This window comes from Manacus candei, unplaced genomic scaffold, assembly GCF_025592945.1.
Source record: "Manacus candei isolate 608988 ecotype Guabito, Panama unplaced genomic scaffold, ASM2559294v1 h1tg000007l, whole genome shotgun sequence".
NCBI lineage: Eukaryota > Metazoa > Chordata > Aves > Passeriformes > Pipridae > Manacus > Manacus candei.
This window is the reverse complement of record NW_026138055.1, coordinates 4,889,453-4,916,336: the sequence shown is the minus strand read 5'-3', so window position 1 is coordinate 4,916,336 and position 26,884 is coordinate 4,889,453. Positions and strand designations below refer to the sequence as shown.

General features: G+C 42.8%; 1 protein-coding gene across 3 annotated transcripts in view; it reads left to right on the top strand.

The window, feature by feature from the left end:
* The window catches only part of RUNX2 (RUNX family transcription factor 2), a 181,049-nt gene extending 154,851 nt beyond the window's left edge, over positions 1-26,198 (top strand). For all 3 annotated transcript variants that reach the window (XM_051811550.1, XM_051811560.1, XM_051811543.1), the window contains one exon: positions 25,468-26,198. In XM_051811550.1, the coding sequence (XP_051667510.1) occupies positions 25,468-26,150 (683 nt within the window). In that variant the 3' untranslated portion in view covers positions 26,151-26,198. The remainder of the gene's footprint in view (positions 1-25,467) is intronic.
* Positions 26,199-26,884: the final 686 nt, after the last annotated feature.

The window sequence follows — 26,884 nt, the reverse complement described above, 5'->3', positions numbered from 1 at the left end:
TGCCCCCAACAGCTGCAGGGAAAAATAACATCTGCATCCACAGTTCCAAGCAGAAACTCTGGGAAGACACAGGCCGTACTTCCCAAGAGTTTCCCTTGGCACCGTGTGACCCATCACTGTTTGAGAGGGACTAAATATTAAGAGCCCACTGTTGTGAACACACAGAAAATAAAAGCTGAGCGCATCAGTGACATTTGTAAACTTGGATCTTCTCTTTCTAAAATTTCCCTTCCGCTGCTCCATTTGATATGCAAGTGCAGAGGAGTCACCTCTTGCTTCCCACGGAGATGGCTGTGTCGGGAAGGATCTTTGTAGCTTGCCATCAAAGGGGGCAGACAGACAGCTGGGGAACACCCACATCTGGGTGTGCTGGTGTTTTATTGCATGTTGCATTCCATATAAATTCCATATGGAGTCAAAATCATTTTGGACTTGGTACCTCCTCCGAGCCAATAGCTTAATTAGGAGTGTTTTGTTTTGCTGTTTTCCTAAAGGAGAGCTGCAGTCCAAGCGCATTATTATGGGTTTACACATCGCTGTGCTCTTAATATCAAAGCTTTCGTTTGGCTGGAGGCTTCCTTCCCTGTGTGTGGGGGGGGGGGTTGCTGGGTGAGTGTTGGAAGTTACACAATCTTTTCCCAACAGAAAAGCAAAGTGCTGAGTTGGAGTCTGTTGTGATAATGCATGGGGAGAAGTCAAAAGAAGTCTGTGTGTCAAAGGGAGCCTACAAGTGAGATAACATGCAGAGTCTCATGTAACCTGTGTAAAATTACAGCCTGATGGCAAATTCCTGTAAGTCTCTTAGAGCAAGAAGTGGGAAATCAGGTAAAACAGAAACATTTGCAAGATGTCCATTTACAGTTACAAAATGGCCACTTCAATGATAGAAGTATTCTTGGCCAGATTACCCAGACAGCTTGTGGAGTCTCCAACACTAGAGATACTCCAGAACCATCTGGACACAACCCTGTGCCATGTGCTCTGGGATAACCCTGCTGGGCAGGGAGGTTGGACCAGATGACCCACTGTGGTCTCTTCCAACCTTACCCCTTCTGTGATCCCATGCTTCTGTGACCACTTTGGATTGGTTGCATGCCCCTGAGTTGCATTGAGCAGTCTGAACTGGGTGTTATACCTGCACGTGGTCAAAAGACTCTGTCCAGAAACAATGGCAACCCAAGTAAACAAGACTGATACAAAATGGAGAATAAATTAATATTTTTGTTGTCCTGGTTGGAGATGGTAAAGATAAACTGAGTGCCTGTCTTGGTTATGTAAAGCTGGTAAATAAATCCAACTTGTCCCAGTTTCAGCTCGCTGTATTATCCTTCTTGTTTGGAAAGTGAGGGCACCTATGAGCAGAAGGTCCTTGACAGTGGTTTTAATTAGCTGGTGGAATAGTTTCTCAAAGGAAGTAGCAATCCAATTGCAGGGAATCCTCCTGTTAACTCAAAACATTGTTTTCCCCCATACAATGCAATGAGACTGACACCAAATTCTATTTTTTGTCTAATATTACTTATGCTGAGTGGGGATATAATAAATATTGTTAGGAAGGATTATTTGCATGAAGCAGTTGTAACGATCAGTTACGAGCAGTGGAAGAAATTTTTCCCCTTTCTCTTACTCTCTCATCACCAGCACAAGACTCTTGCACCTACCCACATCTTTGCCTTTGTTCTGTGGGACAGAAAAGGGATGCAAGGAAATCTGGCAAAACAAGCAAACATCCTCCACCAAGGAAGCCGTGCTGAGCTATTGATTGCACTCTCGTTTAAATGCACCATGCACACGTTCTGCACCACACATTTCCTTACCACCGTCTTCACAGGAGTGGAAAATATGACAAGTAATTTTCTGTGGGGACATAAAAATGCAGGATGGAAACCTCTAAGCTGCGTGGTCTTTAAGGAGCATTCATCCATTGAACTAAAGCTATATCCAGTATTACAGTATCTTGCTGATAGATGACATAAACCAAATTTGTTACTTAGAGAGGCATGTTGATTGGCTTCACGCTGGGCGCGCATGGAGAAAGACATCTAGGCTCTCTTTTATCCAGATGGAATTCCTAAGTCAATCAAATAAACTTAATAATAATAAGGTTAATCTGGTCTTTAGTCATTCAATAGAGAAAAGCAGAGATGTGGATCTAATTATGTAAATACTGTGAAATCAGTTTGCATTTATCTCTTTCCACATCTCCTTGGTACAGCCCTGGTTCAGCATGCTTAACACGGTCCTTTTTGGTCTCAATGATTTAATTCTCGGGCTAAAACCATTCAAGATTTGTTTGAACAGGAAAATCTTGTTTTCTTTGGAGCATTTTGAAGTAGGCATAATTACAGTGTTGCAAATGCGATGCTCTGCTTCAGGAGCTGTCAGCATTTCCATATTAAACCACTATTTTCGGGGGTTAACAGAATTGCCAGAAAAATAAAAAAAAAAAAAAAAAAAGAGAAGAGTGGAAAAAAAGGGTCCATTAAGGCCTGAAATTTGGTGTTTAGGTTTTTAATCCAGGAGGGAGGTTTCGAAATCAAATTGTGCAAAATTAATTTACACTGTATGCTTGCAAAACTGCTCGTGTCACTTTTTTTAATGATTTAAAAAAAAATAAAAAATCAGCCCACAATAAAGCCCACTTATTTTCCTTGCTTCTACTGTACACTGTCCTTTAAAGTTAATGTCATTTCCATACAATACCTCCAATGCAATATGCCTTAGAGGCAGCATAGATTGAATAAGTGACTTGGAGCCAGGGACTCCCAAGTTTATAATTTAGCCGCTGACTCACTGTGTGGCCTCGGGCAAACCACGTAACTCCTATGTCCTCATCTATGGTATGGTCTCAATTTTCCATTGTGTTGCACAACATGTAAGGAGCTCTGCTCATGTTCAATAGGAGCTTAACCCGGTGGTGAGTGGGTTACTGGAGCCATGTCAATGATATGAAACTCAACACAACTCCCACTTAGCAGGTTTTGACTGTGCAGATAATCTGCAGATCAGTCTTCAGTGATCTGGTCCAGGTGGGCATTTGGTGGAGGCATCTCCACCTGTGATGTCTGTGTCGTGGAGAGCAGTCTGTCTTGGTGGTGGCACTGAAATAAATAATGTTCTTCAAAAATGAGTAGAGTAACTGGGCAGTTGTTTTGACTGAATATGTAGGCTGCTTTGTGCTGTACCTGCAGGAGACTTGGCTGATGTTGACCCTTTCTGTACATCTTCAGCTTTCCTCAGCTCTTTATGTGTTTCTACACTGTCCCTTTATGGTTGAGACTTTCCTCTATTATCATAAAGCCTGTTTGCTTTTGCATACAGTAGAGTTAAATTTCTACTATATATTATTCAAGTCACATGGAGAGGAATACACGGATAGATTGTGTAGACAGTGAATAAGGGAACAAAAAGATTTTTTCCTGAAAAACAACTCCTAAGAAGTAGGTCCTTCAGCATTTACCAGGGCCCTTTTTCAGTAAGTACTGTCCTGATGTGGGCCTCTGTGAATGATACTGCATTTGTGGGGTCATGAGAGTAGAAATGTAAATTTAGAAGAGACTGTTTTGGTCATCACTTTGAGTCCTCCATATCACAGGTCACTGGGGTGAGTTCAGATGTGTCTGCAGAATGTTTGCTACCCAGGCCACAACACATCCCATCTCCCAGTCCCCTACAGCTGTCTACAGACCGGTAATAAAAGATCAAGAGTAGCTGCTGAAATGTGTCACAGAAGGAGAACAAGAAAGACTCGATGGGCTCCCAGTGGCCTGGGTCAAGAACAGCACGAACATGGGGAGACTGGGCAGATTTGGAGAGATGGGATTCACAAACAGCCTTCCCCTCTGTGAAGGGATCTCTGTTCGGCCAAAGAGGGTCACAAAGGAAACCTTGGTTTCGAAAAACGTCCCCCCTCTTCTTCATCCCCTTGCTACACAAGCTGCCAATAGCTGATCTCTTTTTGACATTGTGCAAATCTTTCTCTTGTACAATATCTTGCTGCACAGGCCCCACAGACTGATCACACATTTTGTGAAGAACCATGTCTTTCCTTTTTTTTTTTTTTTTTAATCTTCCACTTCACAGTTTCATGTGGTGCCTTTGTGGTCTTGTCCTGGAAGACAGCTTACCTCAAAGGGAGTTTTCTTGATAAGTTGATAGTTTTAATAGCTAGAGACCCTCCAATGTCCTTGAACTCTTTTCTGTATTGCTCATGTAGCAGTGCTCATGCAGTCCCAGTTCCCTATGTATGGAATGGGAATGATAGTGTATATTAGTCATATTATATGATATGTATCACATAATACATATGGAATTATGAAACAGAGCAAATCCCACCACGATCCAGTTTTCCCTGCCAGTTAACAAAATAGTTTTGTGACTCTGAGCAGACATGTCCCTACAAAGATCTGTATTTGTGTCCTGCCTTTAAGCATTCGTTTTCATCTTTGATTTGGGTCCCAAACTGAGCTGCTGGGAACTTATAGTAGAGTGAGACAGTTGAAGAAAAATCTTTTATTGTGAATGTGGGAAGTATTTTGAAATATTTTGTTTGTTTGGGCTGTTTCAACACTCAGCTGTACTTGCAGTTGTTCTCCATTCACCTTGTGAAGTTGTTCTCTTGTTGTTTTATTTTCTGGCTGGGCTTCCTGGTTGGAGTGAATCTCCATTGCTTCACAACAGATATGCGGATCCCAACATGTATGTGTAACTCCAGCTAAAGCAGATTCATGTCAGGCTGACTTGACCTACAATAGTTTTAGTTTGTTTAGACCTGACCTGAACAATTTTCAGATCGGGTTGACCCTGAGTTAAATGCTTTCCTTCAGCTCTCCTGAGGGAAAATGGACACATTTCAGGAAAATAGAGCTTTGTACAAAACACACTAAATATTAAAAAAGAAACAAATAAAATGGAAATCTCTGAATGCTCTACTTGCCTGTTCTCTTGATTTGATGTGAATGCTGTGGAGCTCTATCTAAAAGGATATGATTTCAATCCACGAGAAACAGCAGTGTTTGAATTCAGTGTTACAATGAAGAGGCTTGTCTTCCACCATCTAGTCAGCATTAGCCAGCTGCCAGCTAGTCTGGTATGGTGTGAGACAAACCTTGTAAAATTGGAGTGCTTTACAAAAATCAGAGTGAGTGATGACCCTTAAAATGAATACCTACAAGGCACTGTACCTTGGTAAGGCCAGTGGAAACAAAAGCCATGATCTTTTCTGCTGGAAAACATGTAAAATTGACACTGTGTGATTTTATAGTGGTTTGTAGGATTTACAAGATATTCTGCAAGTAACGCTTGCTAAAACTACAGCTCAAGATGTCTGGAAAGAAAAATATCTGCAGGAATGGGGAAGAGCAGAGTCAGCTGTTTAGGAATGGCTCTCTGGGATGCCTCGGTGGGGTGAATAAGTGGTGGTGTGGTTTGGTCGTCAAACGCAGCAGTAGAGGCACAAGGTTGGGGTGGTTTACAACAATTCATCTTTGGTTTGGAGGAGAAAGGGTTTACTTTTATACTTGAAGAATGGATTTAATATTAAGAAGAGCTGAATGTCTGTAAAGCTCAGAGACTGTCTTTCTGAAGTGTCAGCTAGGATGATCTGGACCTCACAGAAGGGACTGCAATGTTTGTGCACTGCTGAGTGGCTTTCATTGGTGACCTCTGCAATGTCAGTAGAGCTGAGCAGACGTTTCAAATATCACATTTTTTAATGTATTCCTTTTGTCAAAGGCTTTTCCAGAGAGGACCTCAAACCTTCCCACAAAGTCATTGCACACAATTAAATTCAATCTTCCCCCCCCCCTGCAGACGTGGGGAGACATGGTACTCTTTGGGCACCAGCTGGCAGATGATTCTGATACTGGAAGAAATAATATTCCACCACCACTTTTCTATGGTTCTGCCCTTTGTTATGTCCAGATCCCACCAACCCAGTGGTGTGAAGGACCAGAAGTGCTGCTGGACCAGAGCTTCACTCATGGTCACATGGGTGTCTCCAAGCTACCTGGCCCACTAGGAAGAAGACAACTTTCTCTTTAATAACAGATGGTGGTAGTGAGACATGAAAATTAGGACATATTTTCATTTGATATTGGAATATCATGAGCATCAGTTATTTTGGGAAGGAGTCCAAAAAATACTTGGATAGAGTCTAAAACTGCAGATGAATCCACAGGTTTATTTTATTGGGTGATTTCAGTTCTGCCAAATATTTGTAGTGTAAAGAAATCATAAAAATTGCTGGTGGTCCTCGCCTGGCGGGTACTTCTCACATATTTGAGACAGTTGTACGAACTGTGACAAGAATGTTTGATCTATTAGCTTAAAAACAAATTAGAGTCTTCAAGAGAAATAAATGAAGTATAGATGGTAGAAATACATTTCTCTTATCTTAGAGAGACCAGGAATTTTTGCCCCCAGGCTTTATTTGCATTTAATTATCACAGTTTGGATTTCCTCTACTGCATGCATGGAGGTTTAGTCTGTCTCGTTCTGTCCTCTGTTCTGAAATAACATTAGTACCTGTTAATGATTATCATTGTCAATTATGTATTCTGGTTACATGCACATTATAAGAAATATCAGTTTGTTTTAATAAATCTTCAAAAGGCAGCCTAAACCTGTGCCTTATCTCCTTTCTGCTTTGTAACTTATTTATTTTTATGGTTATGATATATGAAAGACTCTGCATGCTCCCAGGGTCTGTGAGAGGGTATCTGCTCAGCACTTGAATTCTGGGATGACAGACAGAAAAGTTTTTATTTAACATAACTTTCCAAATGAAGTGAGAGGGTCATGTATCTCAAAGATACACAGAGAAAGAAGTGAGGAGTATAGGTCTAGAAATCCAAAGACTTTGTTACATGCATAAAAGAGAGGAAACTGGTTGTATAGTGAACCCACAGGTGGTTTAATTTGACAAGTACTAAGGTGCAGAATAGCTGATGCTCACCTTGTAGCAATTATTCCTTTTCTAACTTAAATTATTTTTGCTAGAATAATAATTTCACTGTAGTCCTGACCTGGAAAAGCACTGATTGTCTCACTCCCTATTGATATGTAGGGACAAGGACAGTTCTGTATAGAAAGATTTTCACTGTGTTTTTAAGGAGAATTTTTTTTTAATTGTGCAAACTTGATGTTTATGCCATTTGCCCGTGCAGATTTTCAGGATTATTTTCGTTCGCTGGACCAGCACTGAAATGTCCACTCCAAAAGGAACACTTTAACCAAGCATTCTTTATGTGGTCTTCAATTAATAAACAGGAATACGCCTTTCTGAACCTGTGGGTAACGATTTTTCTGTTTGCTGCTACTGTAGTCACCTAAATGAATGGGGCATTTATATACTGCCCTTTCATCTGGGATATCAAAGTATTTTATAAATATGGACCAATGGGTCTGATGTGCAACCACTGAGCTGTGGCTGCCTCAGAGGTGGCATGCGGTTGACATTTTGGCTGGCAAAACACATTTGAACATCAGAAACTGTTGGTTTCCACAGAAAGGATTGGAGGTGTGGGGGGTTGAGAGTATCTGAATTAATCTCTAACACATACCTGCCCCAACACAGGAAAGCAACACCACGGCCTACTTTCCAGAGAGGTAAAATATGGTCTTGGCTAAGAGCATGACAAAAGCAGCTTCTATCACTGGATCACTAATTTTGTTCCAGCCTGAAAACGTGACTGTCAAAAATTATTACCATATGGTAAGCTGGTAAATTGCCACTAGAAAATGAGCTTGGTGGTCCCAGATTGGTTTCACATGGACAGGTGTCTGCACCACAAAACCACCATCATAACTGCTGCTGGCTGCGGGTGGGTTTCAGAAGGGAGGTCCAGGACTGAGTGGGCAATGGTAACACAAGTGGTGCTTCAAGAGGTGGGAGCTCCAGGGCAGAGAGATGAGGCTGTTTGCGTCTGTTGAGGTGTTTTTTGACTACTTCCATTTCCTGAGCTGTAAGCAAGCTTGTATGATGCTCTCTATAGTTGCTGTGGGAAGTGCTTTCTCTTACCTTTACACAGAGGCCCAGTCCCTTCTCTATTTCTATCTTGCTAAATGGATGCAACAAAAAATTCCAATGGGGAGTGTGTGTTGAAGGTGTTAAGTTCAGACCACACAAGTAGTCTTTAACATCTTTGGTATGACTTGAAAAAACCTCCAGGAACCTGGAAGGACCTTCTGGGTCACTAATCCCAACTTCCTGCTGCTGCAGGCTTTCACTTTGCATAATCCTTTAGAAAAGCTGATTAATCTCCAAAAGTGTGGACAATCACAGGAAATCTCGAAAGCCCTCTCTATAAAAAAGGTGTCAAATCTGTTTTGCACTTCTCAAACACCTTTCACCCAAAACTTGTAATGAGTTTTGCAAACAGGGATTTAAGAATTGCCGTGCCAGTGGGAGGGAAGAATTATCCTTACTGTATTTGTGAGACAGCAAAATTATGAAGCAAATAACAATTTTCATTCAGACAAACCTCTGAGTGGCTTGAGGACTCTGGCTCCAATGGAGATATGCAAGTCCATCCAACCAAATCAATTAGACAGCCAGGAATTAAAATCAGAGTTTCTGACTGTTTTACCTGCCTTCTAACCACTGAAGTGTACAACAGCTCCAGATTTTCCACCTGTCAGTCTCATTATTTATTCCAGAAGAAATGGATACTACATCCTATTTCTTTTGTGAAATAACGTGAACATCATCCCATCCCTGGAAGCCTAGCACAGGTTGGACAGGACTCTGAACACCCTGATCTAGTTGAAGATGTCCCTGTTTTTTGCAGGGGGATTGGACTAGATGACCTTTAAAAGGTCCATTTCAGCTCAAACTAGTCTGTGATTCTATAATTCTATGATATATCATAGTTAAGTGTACTCCAGGTGGGCAGGTGGTTCTGTTATAACAAAGAAGGCTATCAGCAGCAAATCTTGTGGGTTTTTTTATTTAATTATAGAAAGTACAGGTGAATCATCAGGCCTTCCTGAATTTTCATAAAATCAGAAAAAAGTAACTGAATTAATCTTCAAACTAATGGAACCACACATTCCTTCTGCAGGAAGAATGAATCCTGGGCAATGCACTGTTCTGTGTGTGTCAGGGAAATGCTTCGCTTGCATCTTTAAGCCAAATGCTGTTTTCAGTCTCGTTGACTCCTGACTGAATTTGACCTCTCCAATTTGCTAGTGAATTTTTTGAACTTGTAAGGGTAATTGGTGGTACAGTGTGGCCCTGGGGCTATTAATCAATCAGCAGATCATGGTAAAGTTGTAAGGAATATCAACAGCATTTAGGAAGTTGTGAAACTAGTCCCCCAAACACTTGAAACACCACTGTTTCAGGTTACTGTTGCTAAGATAATTGTATGGGTCCACCTTCAATCAACATATCTCTTAGGATTTTCTTCAAATTTGTTACTGTAGGAGTTGATCCCACTGCTACTGCACAGTGGATAAAAATCTATCTTTCTATAAATTTTAGTGGACATGAAAATTGACCTGCAAGTTTGCTAAATTGCTCTAATTCAGCAGTGGAATAAAGAATGCATGCTCTCCTTATCCCTTGTGCAGATGCTATATTGGCAAAAGTTAGTAAATCTGTGCTTGCAAACTTGTCCACAGAACATTTGGAGCTGAGGGTTTGTGGGGGGAAGCAAAATTCAGGATAAAGAAATGAAAGGTCCAAACCTGCTTACACTGAGAAGGATCAGCCCTAAATATTTGCTAGACCTGGAGTAAGCATCTAGGAAGTTGGAAGGGTTTTATTTGCCTCTATTGATTAAAAAAAAAAAGGTAGAAAAAACATGTGACTGGCTGTAGGGTATGTTTCTAAGACCATTATTTTTAGAATGGCTCTTTTCATACAAAGTCTGTAGCGGACACAAGTAAGCAAGAGGTAAAACTGAATTAAAGCAAAAAAATCAAGTGCTTTCTTACCTGTTCAGGATAATCTGGCCTTTAATGGAACAGGTCCTTGGCAATAAGTTATAACACTTTCCTGTTTTCCGGGACTAGCTTTTCTTGCAATGCCTCGGGAATTTTGGGAGTGAAAAGAAATGACTTGCAGAGAAAGTATGAGCTTTCATCATGAGCTCTCTGGGGTCTGTACAGACACCTGGAATTGCACTGGACTTCTGGTTTCCCAAAGCAGGCCTGGCCATGGGTTGGCTGTTCAGAATAGCATTGCCTACTAATGCTGCCTTGGCCTGCAAGAGGGGATCCACCACCCCCTGCCCCTCTGGGCCTGGCAGACCAACATAATTCCACCCTGCTGCAGTCCTTTAAGAAGTTCAGGTGCATCTGCTCTTTAGTGCTCTCCAGTCACTTGTGCTACAGAAATACTCTCTGTGCTGCCATATGGTGCATTGGCAAGGAAATTCATATGAACCAGGACATTTCAGATGACACTTTTAACTCAAGCTGCTGTGCAGGGAATACTCCAGCAGCCTGAGAAAGGGAGCTGTAATACATTGTGTGCTCAGCAGGGTTGGCAGATCTTACCCCAAAATTCTGGGTTTCACTGGCATCTGTCATGGTGACATTATGTATTTTTAATTCATGTCTATCAGTGCCCTCTTTAAGATTTTTTTGCAGTTTGTTTTTGTTTTCCGTAAGAGATTAATTTTCCTTCTCTGATCAAAGCCATGCTAGTCAGAGATAGACATGGACCTTCAATTATTTTTCCTTAAGGTCAAGTTAAGGATGCTTCAGCTGGGGACGTGTGCTCATTTTGGGGGTCCTGAAAACTGAGGTCCATCTCTACTCTGGAAAGCTTCAGGCAACTTTTTCACAAGTGCGATTCCCAAAATCCTGTGTCTCCCAGTTGTGTGTTTAAACACTTTACTGACTTTGGGCCGTGGAGATAAATACCAAATTTGAGGTTGTCTCTCAACCCAAATTGTGAATGTCCTGAAGATTACAGTGCTTGAATTTCATTATAAAAGACAAAATTCAGGATAATGACAATGTTGGTGGGTACATCTCAGCTGACTCACAGCACTGTTCCACATTTCGATGTTTGACTCAAGCCCCATCTCTAATTGTAATGTCACAAGGACTGGCCAATTGCAGTACTTCTGTCTGATGTTGTACACAGTATGTTGGACGGTCTATTTCATTCCAAACCTCTCCTCCTGTTACACTGGAGGCATTAGTTGTAGAGTGAGCTATGCAGGGGTGATTTGGGGCTCTTCTAGTCATTTCCTACGGTGTAACCACTTTCCTGATGCCCACAGAGGCTGAGCAGCCATGTTATCTTGAAATGGGCTTCTTTTCTCTGTGATGATTCAATTATGTCTACAGAACAAACGTACAGATGGACACACAGTGGTTTTGTATTGGTCGGGAGCTTTTTCCTTTCAAGACAATGTTTTCCCTTCTAAGTCAGGATCCTACATGAGTTTTCTCGTTGAGTCATTTATGAACTTCAGCAGGTGCACCTCGGCTCTTCCACATCCCCATTTTGCCAGCCTGTCTCTCCTTGAATTCGTGGTGGCGTCCAGGCTCCTTCTGACCTTGGTCTCCTGATAGTCCTGGGCTAGCACAGATGCCCCAGTTGGCTGCTCTCCCAACTTGCAGTCCTTGTTAAAGACAAAATCCCATCTTTTTACAGCTCAGTTCCTTTCCATAAAATTAATCAAGCAGCCCTCCTTTCACAAGGCAGATGACCTTTGGTATTTCTTGCTGCTGAAGATTCCCAATACTGCCAGAATCCCCATCCCTTCCCTTTATAAGGCAGTTCTGTACATAAAGCAAGTGTTTCCTCCAGGATAGAGAGAAGCTTCTTGGCACAGAGAGGAGCTGTTCCCTGACGAGGTATATGTATTGTGTCCTTAGAAAACTTCCTCTTTCCATTAAAATATGTTACTGGAGATATCTGTGTATTTCTGTTAGAGATGAGTCCAAACCATGAGGCTGGATCCAAACTTAGTCAAACTATGAGGTTTCTTACAGTAGGGAGTACAATATCAATGTGTGCTTTTTGGCTGGAGCTGCTCCCCTGTCTGCACAGTGCAACACAAAAAGCATCACTAGGCTGTTGGGGAAGCTGCTGACACAACTGAGAAACTGAGCGGTAAAGGCTTGTCGTCAAAATCAACAAACCTGAAGGCAAATGGGAACCTGGTGGTGTGAGTAATTGTGACCCCTCGCCCAGCCACTCGAAGCAAACTTTCTCTTCTCAATAATCACCAGGTTTTATGAAAGACAAAAATCAATTGCAGATGAAGCACAGAGCAAAATGTCCCTGCATTCCTCTTACTGGGAAAAAATGAAAATAATCTCCTTCTTTGGACTTAGTTTGTGCATGGCTTTACTGTGTACTGAGCTGAAAATGGTGGCCTCTCAGTTCATTAATTGACAAACACCATACCCTAAACATTTCCAGGCACAGTCATTTTTTTTTCTCAGATTTACTCAGTGGTTCTTACTGAGGTTTATGTTTTTCCACGCATGTGCTGAGAATAAACTTGCCTCCACAATCTCATCTCTTGTGCTCTGAGAAATTTTAATAATCTAATTCATAAGCAGCTTAATTTTCTGGGTCTTTCTCTTTTTGCAACTCTCCTGGCTTTGGCTGTTTACTCCTCCCTTTACAGCAACTGCCCCATTTCCCAAATACCGCAGGACTTTCTGAACTGCAGCATTTCATTCCATTTGTCTCTCTTTTTAAGAGGCTGATCTGTCTTAAAGAAATTTTTCTCATTTAAAAATAATTTTGCTGTGGTTTTACAGTCAGCATGGTTCCCCCAAAAGAAACAAAAAATCCCTGCAGGCCTATTTCTTCTCCTTCTCCCATGATTATGCTGATGTAAATGACACTGATGCCAACGGAATTATTCCTGTTTTACACCCATGTAAATGAGACCAAGGTCTGCAGGATGGGACGACACCTTCACAATATCCTATCAGGGACTGGGCAGAAAGGTATCTCCATCTATCAAAAGGAATCTCAAAGTGCTCTTTCATCTTCAATTTCTCAAGCAGAGGAATATAATCATCCACCAGCAGGACGCAACAACCCCTGGGGTGAATTCTAGCAATGCATTTAACGTGGAGAAAAGGCAAAAAGCAGCACAACACAGCCCTTTAGGAATGTAAGCAAGGAATACAGTGTCCAGCTGAAATTAGTGTTACTATTTGCCTCGTGGAAATGCTTGGGAAGCCCAGCCAAATTCAAGGCTCCAGTCTACTAGAGCAGCCGCAGTGAGGGCAGTCTCTGTTCCCCAGCAGTCCGAGTGACAAACAGCAATCAGACCGCAGGCCAGCAAGAAGTTGAGCCAGGCAGAACTAAAATATCCCTGTTGGAGTGCGGTCCCATGAGGACAGTGTTATGTCTTACCAGAAACAAAGAGAAGAGCACATTTCCAGTCTCAAAGACTTCTCTGTCCCATTAAGGAAAACTCCAGACTACAATTAGAAAAAAAACAAGTAAAAGAGACATAGCCACAGCGTGCCAGTTTGCATCCAAATGCAGCCTATAAAAAGAGGGCATGCTCCCAGGAGAAGGCTGCAAGCACCCTCTTGGGCTGGTGGCTCCAGCCACCTCACTCAGGAGGGTGGGAATGTGACCCCTGAGAGAGACCATCCCTCCCCCAAACCCAGAGCCTCTGGGTAAATATTGACTCAGAGTGAGGAGTGGCTGAGTCACTCCTTCCTGCCCTGCTGAGGTGTTTCCCTCCACCCAGTGAGCGTCCAAGCCCACCCTGCACAACCCAAAATATCAGACAGGAGTTGGTACCCATGGTGATCAAAGGACATGGACTCAGACAGAGAGACAGAGCACCTCTGTTTGGGCAGGGCTGACGTGTCTGTTTGCTCTCCAAGTGGGTGAACATCTCCTCCATTTAGTTGTTCAGGAGGACACACAGTAGGGAGGGTGGGTAGGTGGAGGGATGAGGGACTTGGGAACTCCTGGTGCAGCTCTTATGTTCTTATCACATGGATCACACTCCAGATTCTCTGACTGCTGTTACCAGCTCATAAAGGTGTACTAACATACTCAGTTAATGGTACAGCAACGGCCTGGGTTTGTGAAATCTCTGCCCCAAGATGCACTGAAGCAACAGGGAATTTGTGAAAAGAGGTAGGAAAAAGTCCAACTGAAACAGTTGACCAACTGTTGCCAGCTCAGGATTCAACCATAGGGTTGAAAGATCTGGCTTGTGTCCCAAGATCTATTCAGTTCTTAATCTAAGGATATTAAATTAAAGCACGGGAAAGACCTGGGAGCCAAACAGTGGTGACCACTGACTGGAGCTGTGAGTGGGTGTCATGAACATTTGGGTGACTACTGGCTTGTGTAATCAAACTGGATACAGGGGAAGGCTGAGTTTACTGTTGCAAGCACAGGTCTGGATTTCATTTCATGTCTGCTACAGATTTCCTAACTGGGTCACCATGCCAGCCTGGAACACAGAAATGATATGTTCCTCCTTCACTGAGCTGTTACAGAGCTAAAGATTTGATGGTTTCAAAACTGGTTGAAGATCTCCAAGAAAAAGGATGCATAAGAAAAAGCATATGCTATGGATGTCTCTATATATTCTACGTTACCAAAAGCGTTGTATTTATGTATTTCAAAACTGGGCACTGGGTTACATTTTCATTCCCCAGTACAAAGACAAATACATTCCAAACAAAGCAATGTTGTTTCAACAAAGCAAGGGTTGAAATCTCTCCAGGGCTTCATTCTGTCTCATTTAGATCGGGCATAAGATCTTAAAGCAGAGTTTAGTGGTCGGCCGATCATGCTCCTTTGGGAAATGACAGAGTGGTAATTCAAAAGGGGTAGTGAAGTACAGCATTGTCTTGGTCTGCAGGACTGTTCTTCAATAAAACCAGCGGCTCACCCGGCTTACAGGAGAACATTTTGTTCCAAAGGAGCTGTGGCTCTTCATTAAACAAAAGAATTCACCTCCGGCTAGACTTGGGTGTAAAATGAAAATGTTTTTGGAGACAAAATGTCTTTGTGAAAACAGCATTTCCATGATGCCTGCCACAATTGCCCAGGCATATCGAGCAGTTGAAATGAAAGATGATAAAAGGTACATCTCCAAGGTACCAGCTCCACATGCATTAAAAACTTCTTTCAGACTCGGGAAGCAGTTTCAGTTCAGGCCAGGAGCTCTGAAGAGGGAATAGACAGCCCGGGTCCTGTCTGGCCATGGGCTGGCACTCACCCACTTTGCAGTTAGGACCCAGATTTGATCATGAGTGAGTTGAACCTTTCAGGACTTTCCCAAAAACCTTTCTTTGGAGTAAACCAGTTCTCCCACATCTGACACAAGAGATTGGGAAAGCATCCCAGAGTATCTAAATCCAAAAAAACCAAAACAGATATGCCTCCTCCTCTCCGAATCTCCTGACACACTTGGGAAAGTTCACAAAGAGCAAAGGAGCAGTAGGGTCATTCAGGGAAATAATTCATGTCCAGACTGGCATAACTCAGGTGTTCAGATATGGCTGTCTCCCACCCGGATTAACTCTTCAGGGAAGATATAGTCTGTGCAGTTCCTTGGTGTATGAAGATGAGAAAAATCACCTCAGGCTGTGCAGTTTCAGGGGATTTTCGTTACAAGATTATTTTCCTACAAACAGCACCACCCCTCTGGGGATGAAACGTACTGGGAAATATATGCAAATTTAATCAATTACATGAGTTAGTTCCTACTTTTATTGCACACTTAAGTCAAGATCATCCTCTGATCACTGACAGGCTCTTTACTGTATAGTCAAGGTGTCCACTTTTAGATTAACAAGCAGGTTTTGTCCTGTAAACTCTTATGCAGGACAACAGCCAAGCTCATCTTGCAGACACACTCTCTTGTGTTACTCTAATTGTGGCCTCCTAATCAGCCTTTGTTTCACCCAAACGTTGCTCACTAAGGAGGACCAACAGTCTTGGTTCTGCTTTAGATGGGACAGGAGACTTCACACACTCTTTTTCATCATCTGTCCCATTTAGTACTGAGTTTCCACAGCTTGAGAAATGGTACAAGACAAGGACTGTTGGACCAGTGCTCTGCTGTGGTCAAAAATCTTACCTGGGCTCTAAGACTTAGCAGAAGCCTTGTGTTGGGGCAGTCAGATGGTAAATACCCAGGAAAACATATAGTTCCTCTATTTCAGCAGGGAACACTGCTGTGACAAGCCTTTGAGAGAGACAAATCATCCAAAAGCATAAAATGGAAGAGGTTGGGGTAACTCAGACTGGATGTAGTTTTTTGCACAGGTCAGCCCAAGATGAGCCACATGGTGTAAGGCAACAGATGTCCACTGTTGGCTGACAAGGTCCTTGCCGGACACTTTGTAGAACCTGAAATCTCATTGACTCATGTGGACCAAATTTCCAGACTTGACTCACTGGCTACGAAAACCATAAGATTGCATGGTGTGTCTCATATTTTTCCTGGAAAAAAAGAGCAGGATAATATAGCTATATTTGGTTAATTAACATCTGAATCTACTTTGAAATTTTCAGAGCATATACGTTAAGAAATTAAACTAATCTCAAACCAGCAAAGAAAAATAAACCCAAAATGTCTGGACTGTCAAGGTTTGTTTCTATAAATGTTCCCAGTTGCCTAATCCTGAGATACTGGAGTAGGTACAAAGAAGGGCAATGAAGCTGGGGAAGGGTCTGGAGCACAAATCTGATGAGGAGTGGCTGAGGGAGCTGGGAGGGACTCAGCCTGGAGAAAAGGAGGCTCAGGGGAGGCCTCCTCACTTTCTACAGCTTCCTGAAAGGAGGATGTAGCCAGGTGGGATTTGGCCTCTTCTTCCAGGTAACAGATAGGACAAGAGGAAACGACCTCAAGTTGTGCCAGGGGAGGTTTAGATTGGATATTAGGAAAAATTTCTTCAGTAAAAGGGTTGTCAAGCATTGGAACAGACTGCCTGTGGAAGTGGTTGAGTCACTATCCCTAGAAGTGTTCAAAAATGTGTAGGCGTAGCACTCAGGGACATGGTTTAAGGGTGGGCTTGGCGGTATTAGGTTAATGGTTGATGTTGGAGGTCTTTTCTGACCTTAATGATTCTGTAATCCTTTGGTTTAAAGGCAAAAGAGACACATCCTACCTCTTCTGTATCTCTTAGTACCTGCTGAATGTCATGTGATCACTGACTTATTCTGGTGCCATGTGTAGCAGGAAGTGCTGTTGAGAAAGTCACAAAGAGTAGACACAGGTGGTTTTAGAGAAAATGCTCCTGGCTGATTAGTATCAAAAATTTGCTGTGTAAATGGAAATGCTGCCTCACACATTGCAAAACTAATCTGAGAAACCGATTGCTGTAGGAATTAATTGCCAGAAGCTTGTCAAAAAACCCCAAAAAAATAAAAAAAAAAAAAAAAAAAAGAAAGAAAAGAAGAAAAGGAAAAAATAAACAGGAAGAAGAAACATATAAAAAATGATGGGATGTTTACAAGGCTAATAAAAACATAATAGGGACATTTAGAAAGACAATAGTACTTATTAGGGAAAGAAAACAAGACTCTCAGAAGAATTACACGTGTTGGGAAAGCTGTCTGTTTCAAAACAGGAAAAACCTTTTGGTGTAGCTAATGGACAGATTCAAAGGGGTAATTACACATGAGCTCTTCTTTCAGTTGCAGTCCATTTTCATCCTGATCCTAAATCAAATTTGTTGGCCTTCATAAAAGGTGATAGTTGATAGTGTAAACATCTGTCCTGGGCCAAAAACCTGATTCGTTAGTGGAACACTGGGAAAATTTCCTACAACAGACGATAGCATAACTGTTATTTTTGATTTTTTGATACTTCCTTGGAGGCAGCATTTACTGACCATTGGTAGAGGCAAAGTACAAGAAAATCTGGACAAAGTGCCCTGAACAATTATAATGCTTTCTTCTTCTACTTCCTGTTTCTTTTGGCTCTCCAGTAGTTCACAGTCTTATTTTAGAACATAAAAAGTCTCTCCAACCACTCTGCCATCCTCAGTCAGTTGTTATGAAGGAAGCACATGTGGGTGGAGATGAGATGTTCTTGCATGGCCACAGGAGGGTTGGGCTGGCAGGCCCCTTAAGCACCACAGATTTTTCTGCTGTGTCTTATTTCTGTGCTGCAAAAGAGAGGGAAAGAGGCCTTCCCCAGTTTAAGAAGTTACAGTAATAGAGGTGTAGGGTAAAGGAGACATCAGAGGGCTGCATTAACAATGTTGGTTGATGGGGAAGATGAAAGTGGCCTTTGCTCCCAGCTCCATCGTGGACTTCTGTCCAGGCATTTCATTTTTCATGTATTTCAGTCTGGCCCCCACAAAGTGCAGCCAGTGTGAGATTTGCTCAGTGCTTTGAGCACAGCGGGAAAAATGTGTTAGGCAATGAATACTGTCATGAGGAATTGCCTGCTGCCCAACAGTATTACCTCTCCATCGTGCCTACCTCCCCTTTTCCCATTCCTCCTCCACACTGAGATGTCAGGGCATCCTCAGGGACTCTTCTGTTTTAGGAAATAACAGGAGCTGCAGAGCACTTCAAAAAGTCTGGCTTTGTCCCATAGGTGTCAAAGAAGGACCTCAGGTTCCTGGAAAATCTGCTCCCAAATGAGTGTAAAAACGCACATTTTTGTCAGGAAGTGAATAAAATCTCACTGAAATTAAGCCAGGGACAAAGATGAAAAAGCAGATGGCCCATGACAAACTGTGAGAACAAATTTGTTCGCATGACATGGGAATAAGTATGTACTCATAACAGACTATTACTCAAGAAATTTTGAAAGAGCACAACTCCACAGGAGTCATAATGGGATTAGTCACATAAAGCCCAGTCCAGCTAAGCCTGGTGTACTTTACCTGAAAGAAGAGAAACAGACCCCAAAACAGACCACAATTAAAAAAAACAATGAAATAAATTCCAAAGAGATACACGAGTTTATGAAGTCAGAAAAACTTCTAAGTGAATTAAAATCTGCAGAGAAGCTTGTGGATTGTTATTTATCTACTTAAAAAATGAGAGGCCAGAGGAAGAAGCCTTACTGAAGTGACTCAACCAGTAGGTTTGTAATTTGACAGCACAGAGACAGAGTTGGTGTATTTTTGGTAAAATGTCATGGACTTTGGAACAGACTTTGCCATGTGCTCCATTACAGGATTGTTTCAGTAACCTACAATTATTTCCAATTATTTCCAAAATCCCTTTAAAAAAAATAATTATTTACTTGTGGAAGCCATAGGTGAAATTGAGTTTGAAAACTGTAAGAATAGGGCTAATTTGGGATACTATGATCTATTTTTTTTTATTCAACATTTTGCACTAAATGACTTGAATGGGCATGTTTAATTACATGAAAACACTTTTGTCATTAAAGAGGGCAGCATCTTGACATATATGATATTTTAGGATTTTTCCATCTATGCAGAGAAGAGTGGGTTCCTGGGACATAGATGTGATTTGCTTTGTCTACAAAATAATTAACAATAACCTTGCCTAATATTTTTGTGAATTTTCTATGCATTTCTGAGTTGCTCACCTAAATGCGACTGTTCAGAGCTAGTTTGGATTCATAAAAAACATAAATTAAGAGTCTAAAATCACACGTATGCAAACATCAGTCCTGGAGTGCTCACGTTGATGCTTTTGTTCAGACCTACTCCAGGGTAATGTCCAGTGGTCTCTTTGCCCAAGGCGATGATTTATTTCCTTCTAGAATTGATTTACAGCTTGAAGACCTTCTAAGCTTGACTCAGCCCACCAGTGGGAAGCAATGCCACTCCATCTGAATCAAACCTGAGCAGCACAGGAGGGATGGCTTCGGATTCAGATTCCAGAGATGGATTTTCTTCCGTGCAAAAGCAGTACCGCCCTCACTGACGCACATGCTGCTCTCGGGCTTTCATTTACCACAAGCTGTTGGGACTTCAGTTTCACTTCTCACCAGAAAGCGGAGGCAGGAGTATATTTAGACGTTCTTGGGAAGCAGCTGCAAAATGAAGTGGGAGAGCGCGCACGCACTCGGTCCCGCGGGCACACACGCAGACACTGACAGCTCAGAGCAGCTGCACAGACCTGAGCAGAAAGGACAGTGCACAGAGGCCTCCCACAGGTTACTGTCTTACTGAGGAGACTCATTTCAACATCTTAATATCCTTACCATTGAATCATAGAACGGTTTGGGGTTGGAAGGGACCTTAAAGATCATCTAGTTCCAATACTTCTACCACAGGTGTGGGGGTCCACTAGACCAGGTTGCTCAAAGCCCCATCTGACCTGGACTTAAATGCTTCCAGGGATGGGGCAGCTTCTCTGGGCCACCTGTTCCAGTGCCTCACCATGCTCTGAGCAAAAAAATTTCTTCCTATGTTTAATCTAAATCTCTCTTTTAGTTTAAAACTCTTCTCCCTCTCCCTATCACTGTCTGCCTGTATTAAAAGTTGCTTTCCCTCTTTTAAGTACTGGTTATTGAATTAAATAAATTAAGTATTGGTACTGTTGAAATAGATTGTTTGTTCAGTCCTGATCCACTTGAAAGATTATCACATTCTCAACCACCATCTCATTTCTTGAAGCTCTCTAAGGTTCTCAGATTCTACACTCTTGCATCTTAAACCTTATCTCCATGGTTTTATGCGTTCCACAGGAACACAGAGGCAGCACTACTCATTTAGTATTCTGATTTGATAGGAAATTGCAAATGCCAAGAGGATGTAGCCAGGCTCTTGTTGGGGCTGTCAAACAATAGGACAAGCAACAATAGGCAAAAACTGATGCGTAGGAAGCTCCTCCTGAACATGAGGAAGAACTTCTTCACTGTGCAGTCACCAAGCACTGGAACAGATTTTTCAGAGAGGATGTGGAGTCCCCCTCACTAGGGATATTCCAGAACCATCTGGACATAATCCTGTGCCATGTGCTCTGGGATGACCCTGCTTGAACACAGGGGTTGGACCAGGTAACCCACTGTGGTCCCTTCCAACCTGACCCATTCTGTGATTCTATGAGATTACTTGCTACATCTACACATAAAGTGAGGAATCCAGCTCACACAACTGTAGCTATTTAGAAGTTGCTCTGTCTATCTAAGGTAGTTGACTTCTCATACAAGAAGTGCTGGGAGGAGAGGGACACTTCAGAGCATGATGCCCCACCCTTCTTAGGGACCTGATAGCTTGGACCAGCTTGTCCCCAGAGGTGCTTCTTTCTCAGCTGGATCTAGGATGACTGCCTCTAACTAGATTCCAGCTAAAGGGCTAATGTTAGATGAGCTGAGTCCATGGAAAGTCATGCCTCTGCTTTTCCCTCAAGGTTTTTTCTTCACAGATCTTTCACTTGTGAGCTGAAAAAAGACTAAGAAATCAGAGTTTGCAGCAATTTGGCTGCAAGACAGATAAAATCAGTAGTCAAACAAAGGCAGTTAAGATAGCCAAGACTGCCTGTAAAGTGAAATACGTGCTCTTCTCATACAGATGAATGCATTTAAAGTAACTTCAGTTTCACCATACTCACAGGGCAGACCATCAATCTTTTGTTAACATCCATCATCATGGGCAGGACAAATACCAGGAAATCCTCTCCTGGAGGTGCTCCTCTGCTCCCTCTCATTACTTTAACACCTACTATTTACAGCCCTGTGAGTTTTTAATACCCCAAGGTCCTCTTGGAGGCAACAGAGCAGAAGTATTCCCTCTTACTTGTAAATAGGTAACACAAAGATGTACATTGGCTTTCCTTTGGAAGATCCATAGTAGATGAGAAGGATAGGGAATGTTTCTAATGTGAACATTCATCTTATTTTTATACATCTTGTTTAGGAGTTCTCTTTTGCAATGTAGGCGTTTTCAGTACGACATCCACATGCAAGTCAGTTATCCTACATTATTCCAAGTAAAGAGGTGAGGATAAATATTTCTCGTTCTAGCAAAAAAGAGGTGGTGCTAGACCTAATCTGCTGACTGTGAAGAAAGGCTTGGGAGTTAGGTAAGACATAGAACTATGCTGTAGACTGTGAAAGCTAAAGGTGACCCAAGGGAAAGGCATGAATTTGTGTCAGTGGAGGGTTAGGTTGGATATTAGCAAAAAGTTGTTCACCCAGAGGGTGGTTGGGCACTGGAACAGGCTCCCTAGGGAAGTGGTCGTGGCACTGAGCCTGACAGAGTTCAAGAAGCACTTGGACAAGGGACATGATGTGGTTTTTGGGGTGGTCCTGTGGACTCAGGATTTGGACTCAGTGATCCTCATGGGTCCCTTCCAACTCAGGATATTCTGTGATTCTGTGACCTGAATCCCATCTCAGTAACTCAATCCTCCTGAAGGAGGCCAAGCTCCCTATGCTCTCAGTAGAAAAGAAGTGACTGCAAGGCTGCTCAGAGAGATACAGCTCATGTGTCTAAGCCTTCCCTTCATGGGCTTTCCCTCTATATACAACATGGAAAATATAGGGCTTTCGTGGAATTTCTTCGCTAAGCACTTACAATTCAATTGTTTAAATGAAGCTGATCCCAACCAAGTTTTCTGAGTCCTGGGTCAGCTTCCTTAGCTGGCAAAGTAACTTTTCTTCTAAGCTACAAGCCTGCCTTGAACAGTCAATCTTTGGATTTGGGAGTATGCTACAAAACCTACCCAGCCTCTGTAGACTGGGTGTACTGGAGGATGCTGAATGACCATGCACAGATGGGTTGATATGTTTAGTGAAGGTCACTGTACTTGTCTGAGCAACCTGTGTCCAACAGCTCTCTTCTCTGCAGGCATCCATCCAACCCCACTTAGCTACAGCTCTGTCTAGATGTTGACTAAACACCCAGTAATGAGAGTGCCCCTGGATGCTCCAGTTGAGACTCTCTTTCTGCTAGGGCTGTACGAAAAAGCGAAAAGACAAGCACTAAAGTTGTGACAAGTTGCAATGAGAAAAAAAAAAAAAACACCAAAATTAGAGAGGAAGGAAATAAATAGAATCATCCTGTTGTATGTGATAGGCAACAGAAGTTGTTTGTTTCATGCTTCATCCTGTTTAGGACTCCCGCATTGTTGGGCTTTCTCAAACATGCCCTAGCAATTTTGTCCATGTAGAAAAAGTTGCTGACACTTCTTTGAGGAGAGGTTGTGATTAGGCAGTCTCCAGAGATCCCTCTCAACCTCAGTGATACTGAGATTCTGCAGTTTCCATCATCAGTGTGGGTCTTCAGATAACTGAGCAGTTGGATCAGACCCCATCCAGACCAGCAGTTGTTCTGGGTGCAGAGTACTCTATGTCAGCTGTGCACATTCCCATTGATCTGAGCAGTGCAACAGCTTCCACATGTCCTGGATATGTGAGGTTTACACACACCCGTGTGGAATTTCTTGGATGGAAGTATGGGAGCCTGAGCAAGCTGAGCAAGTTGTGTTTAAAGGCTGCATGGCATAAGTAAACCTTAAGGGGAGATTAGGGGGATGACAAAGCTGTGGCTTCTGATAGGGAAACCATGCTATTTGAAAAGATTTCAGTCAAAAGGAGGAGCGTTTGGTGTCCTGATTTGTACCTCTATTTTTGTCTCTATTAGTTGCCATTACTTGTATTTTAACCCCGCTTGCTCTTCAACCATTTAAGAATCATTTGTGACAGTTATTTTTCACAGTAGCAAACCAGATTACATTAAGGTTTGTCAAGCTTCCTCTGCTCTCTAATGTATGGAAAAATGTTACACTTAATTTGGTTTGTTTGGGCAGTGTGGACAGGCATTAGCCATGCTATATGCAGACCATAAACGTTGTTCTGGTTAACACCACAGTGGAGCCAAACCTGAACCTTTCATCTCAGCCCTGCAAACTTTGGTGGTTTGGATGGAAAAGGAACCTGTATTTGAACTGTGCTTTATTTTTGTTTTTGTTTTGAAAAGCCAAAGACAAATCAATAGCACTTTGGAAACCCAACATCCAGCATCCTTAGCCAACCTCTATTGGACAGGGATCGAGCGCCTGTGAAGGCAAGGACTTTGTATTGGGAAGAAAGCCAATACACAAAGGAAGGAAAACTGTTTCAAGGAACCTGCAGTAACTTTCCATAAAAACCTTGGGGACCTAAAGGCAGTCTGAATTTTGTGTCATAATCCCCTCTAAGCCACACATTTGTTTGATTAGGAACAACATGGTGGTCCCATGTGGGACAAAGATGGACTTTTGCTCTCTGCATGTCCAGCTGGTTTGGTGTTAGAAATGACAGGGAGAAGCCTTCTTTGTTTCTGAGTCAGTTTCAGTTTGCTATCTGGAATATCAAACCAGCCAGTAATGAAAATGGATTTCTCACATCAAATTTTTTAGATGCCAGAAATAATAATAATATGGTGTTAACACCTTAGTACTTGGCTTTCTCTAGGTTGTTTTAACCTAGATAAATCTATTAATTTGTGTCTTTGTATCCACAGTAGTGCCTTAAAATTTGCACTTAATTGCAGCAGAAATAGTTTTGAAATCCATCTGTCTTACACTGACCACTCCTGTAGCATCTCACCACCTCCTGTATAATGTGTTCCCAACGCTAAAATAAAAATCTACAGAGTGGTATAGTAATTCCACCAATGCATATCTTTGAGGCTGTTGAAAAGCAAACATTTCCTATTATATTTCTGGCTTTCAGAATGATTGTAGAAATAGGATCATCCTTACCATACAGTATTTAACAGCTGGGCACAGTGGGTAGAGCACCTTGGACCTTAGTGTGGTTCTCCAAGCCTTTGTGTATCCCCTAGGGGCTGCTCTATCATCCTAGACTGTATTTGATGGATTCAGTCCAAGAAAGCACGTTTCTAATGGCCATAGGGGACATTGGATGAGGTCCACTTAACTACTGGCAAGAGAGCACAGGTGTCAGGCTGGGATGGCCAGTGTCAACAATTTCTTTTTATCTATTTGTTCTTTTTTTGATTTGATTTTCATAGCTGAAGCTAATGAAGGGATCTAGGTAGGGATGTATATCTAAGTTTGATTGCGTAAACTCAGTCATGTTTCCACATACAAAAAGAAAGAAAATTATTGAAGAGTTTAAGCGACCAAGTAGCTCTTACTGTTTCTGGTGTTTAGTTGTCTATTCAAATCAAAATGCTGAAAACTGGGACCCTCTATAAAGCAGTAATTAACTTTGCCTCTGGCAGCAACCATCCAGCCCTCACATCTCCAGGGGAGATCTGAGTCAGTTAGGACATTACCATCATTCTATGGCTGGCCAGGAAAACACAGCAGGGAATTCACCAGCTAATGCACAGCTATGAGACGCCAACCAGAAAAATGTTCGGGCCTGTCCACAGGCTTTATGAAGAATAAGGGTGGAAAGTTAATTTAGTTTTATAATATTAAGTTCATGTTTACCTACAATAGACTCTTGTCTTTGAGTACATCTGTTCTTTTCTAATTGGCCTACAGAGAGTATCACTGCCAGCTGATGAAATTCCCCCTTTCAGAAGGTCTGGTCCCATTGAGGGGACAGCAGACAAGAGTCTGTGTATGTGTAAGTCAAGGCTCATGATGTGTCTTCCTTACAGATTCAGATCCTTGCACACCTGATGCTCCACCTGCTGCCACTTCACCACCAACCTCTGAAGAACCTGGACCTTTCACAGCTCCAGCATCACCCTGCTCTTCCTCTGACACTGGTACTGCATCATTTTCACCACCGCTACCTGCCTGTGTCGCAGCCTTATGTCCCAAACCACCTCCTATTTCACCATCAACATCCACTTCTGCTGCCACTGTTCTCCCTGGACTTCCTTCTCTTCCCGCACCACCTGCCTCTGCTCCATCCCTGCACCCTGGAATTTATTTGCCAATAGTCCCACCCAGCGGTGCCACCCATCTCATCAACTGGCTGCCCTTCCTCGCTTCGGCAACACTTGCCACAATCCAAGGGAAGGAGGAAGACCAGCCACCCATAAGAACAGGCCCCCTGGAAGGCATGAAGCCCTGCAGCAGCCCACCCCCACAGCCCTCCCATGATGAGAATCCCCAGGCAGCACCTATGGGAAACAGTGCTCCGGGGGCTGCTTCCCCACCACCAGCTGCCCATGCCATGCCCCCGAGCTCCGAGCAGGCGTCGGCAAACGTGAGCGACATCCTGGCCGAGCTGCGGACGATGAACAGCCACCTCTCCACCATTGCCCGAGCCCTGACCCAGCTGGCATCGTCCCTGGCACCGCAGCAGGATGCACGTGGCACCCCCCCTCCTTAGGGCCAGGTCTGCACAGGCTTATCATGCTCATAGGGGCTGGAGGAAAGGGACCCTACCCAGACCTGCCCATACCATCTGTGTGTGCGCTCTCTGTGGTCGCTGACGCCGACCATGTCTCCCCAGTGGGTTTTTCTGTTTGTTTGTTTGCTCCTTGTAAATGGCTGCATATATTAAAAAATAATTTTGTGGTCTTGTTAATAAAATTGTTTATGTTTCTTTGCATTCCTTTCAGATGTGCTCTCTCCCCTTCTCTCACCCATTAACCACACGAGCGCTGGTAGTTGGTGAGGTCTCGCACAGTGAATGCCGAGAATCTGAAGTGGTGAGAAGTTACCACGAGAAAATACTCAAGGAGGTGACAAAATCCCTCTGGGCAATGTGGGGGGACACAGACAGGAAAGGACACAATAAAACTCTGAAAAAAATCCCTATTTCTCTCCATCTATACTGCATGGCGTGGCTCTGTTGAAATTGGAGCCTTTCCTGGTGCACTAAATCTCAGAGGTAATTGTAACTGCTGACGCAGGTACACGCCGTGATAAATTGTCCAAAACACAATGCAGGGTAGTTGTCTAAGCAGCTCTGGGGTTGAACAGCTATTAAACAGCCTCGACCACCTCTTGTCCTCCAGAGATCAAGATCTGAGGTGCTTAGCTGAAGTCAATCTATCTTACTTTACCAGTGGTGCCTCGGGTTCTTCAAGTGCATAAACAGGCCAAGCTAATTTACAACAA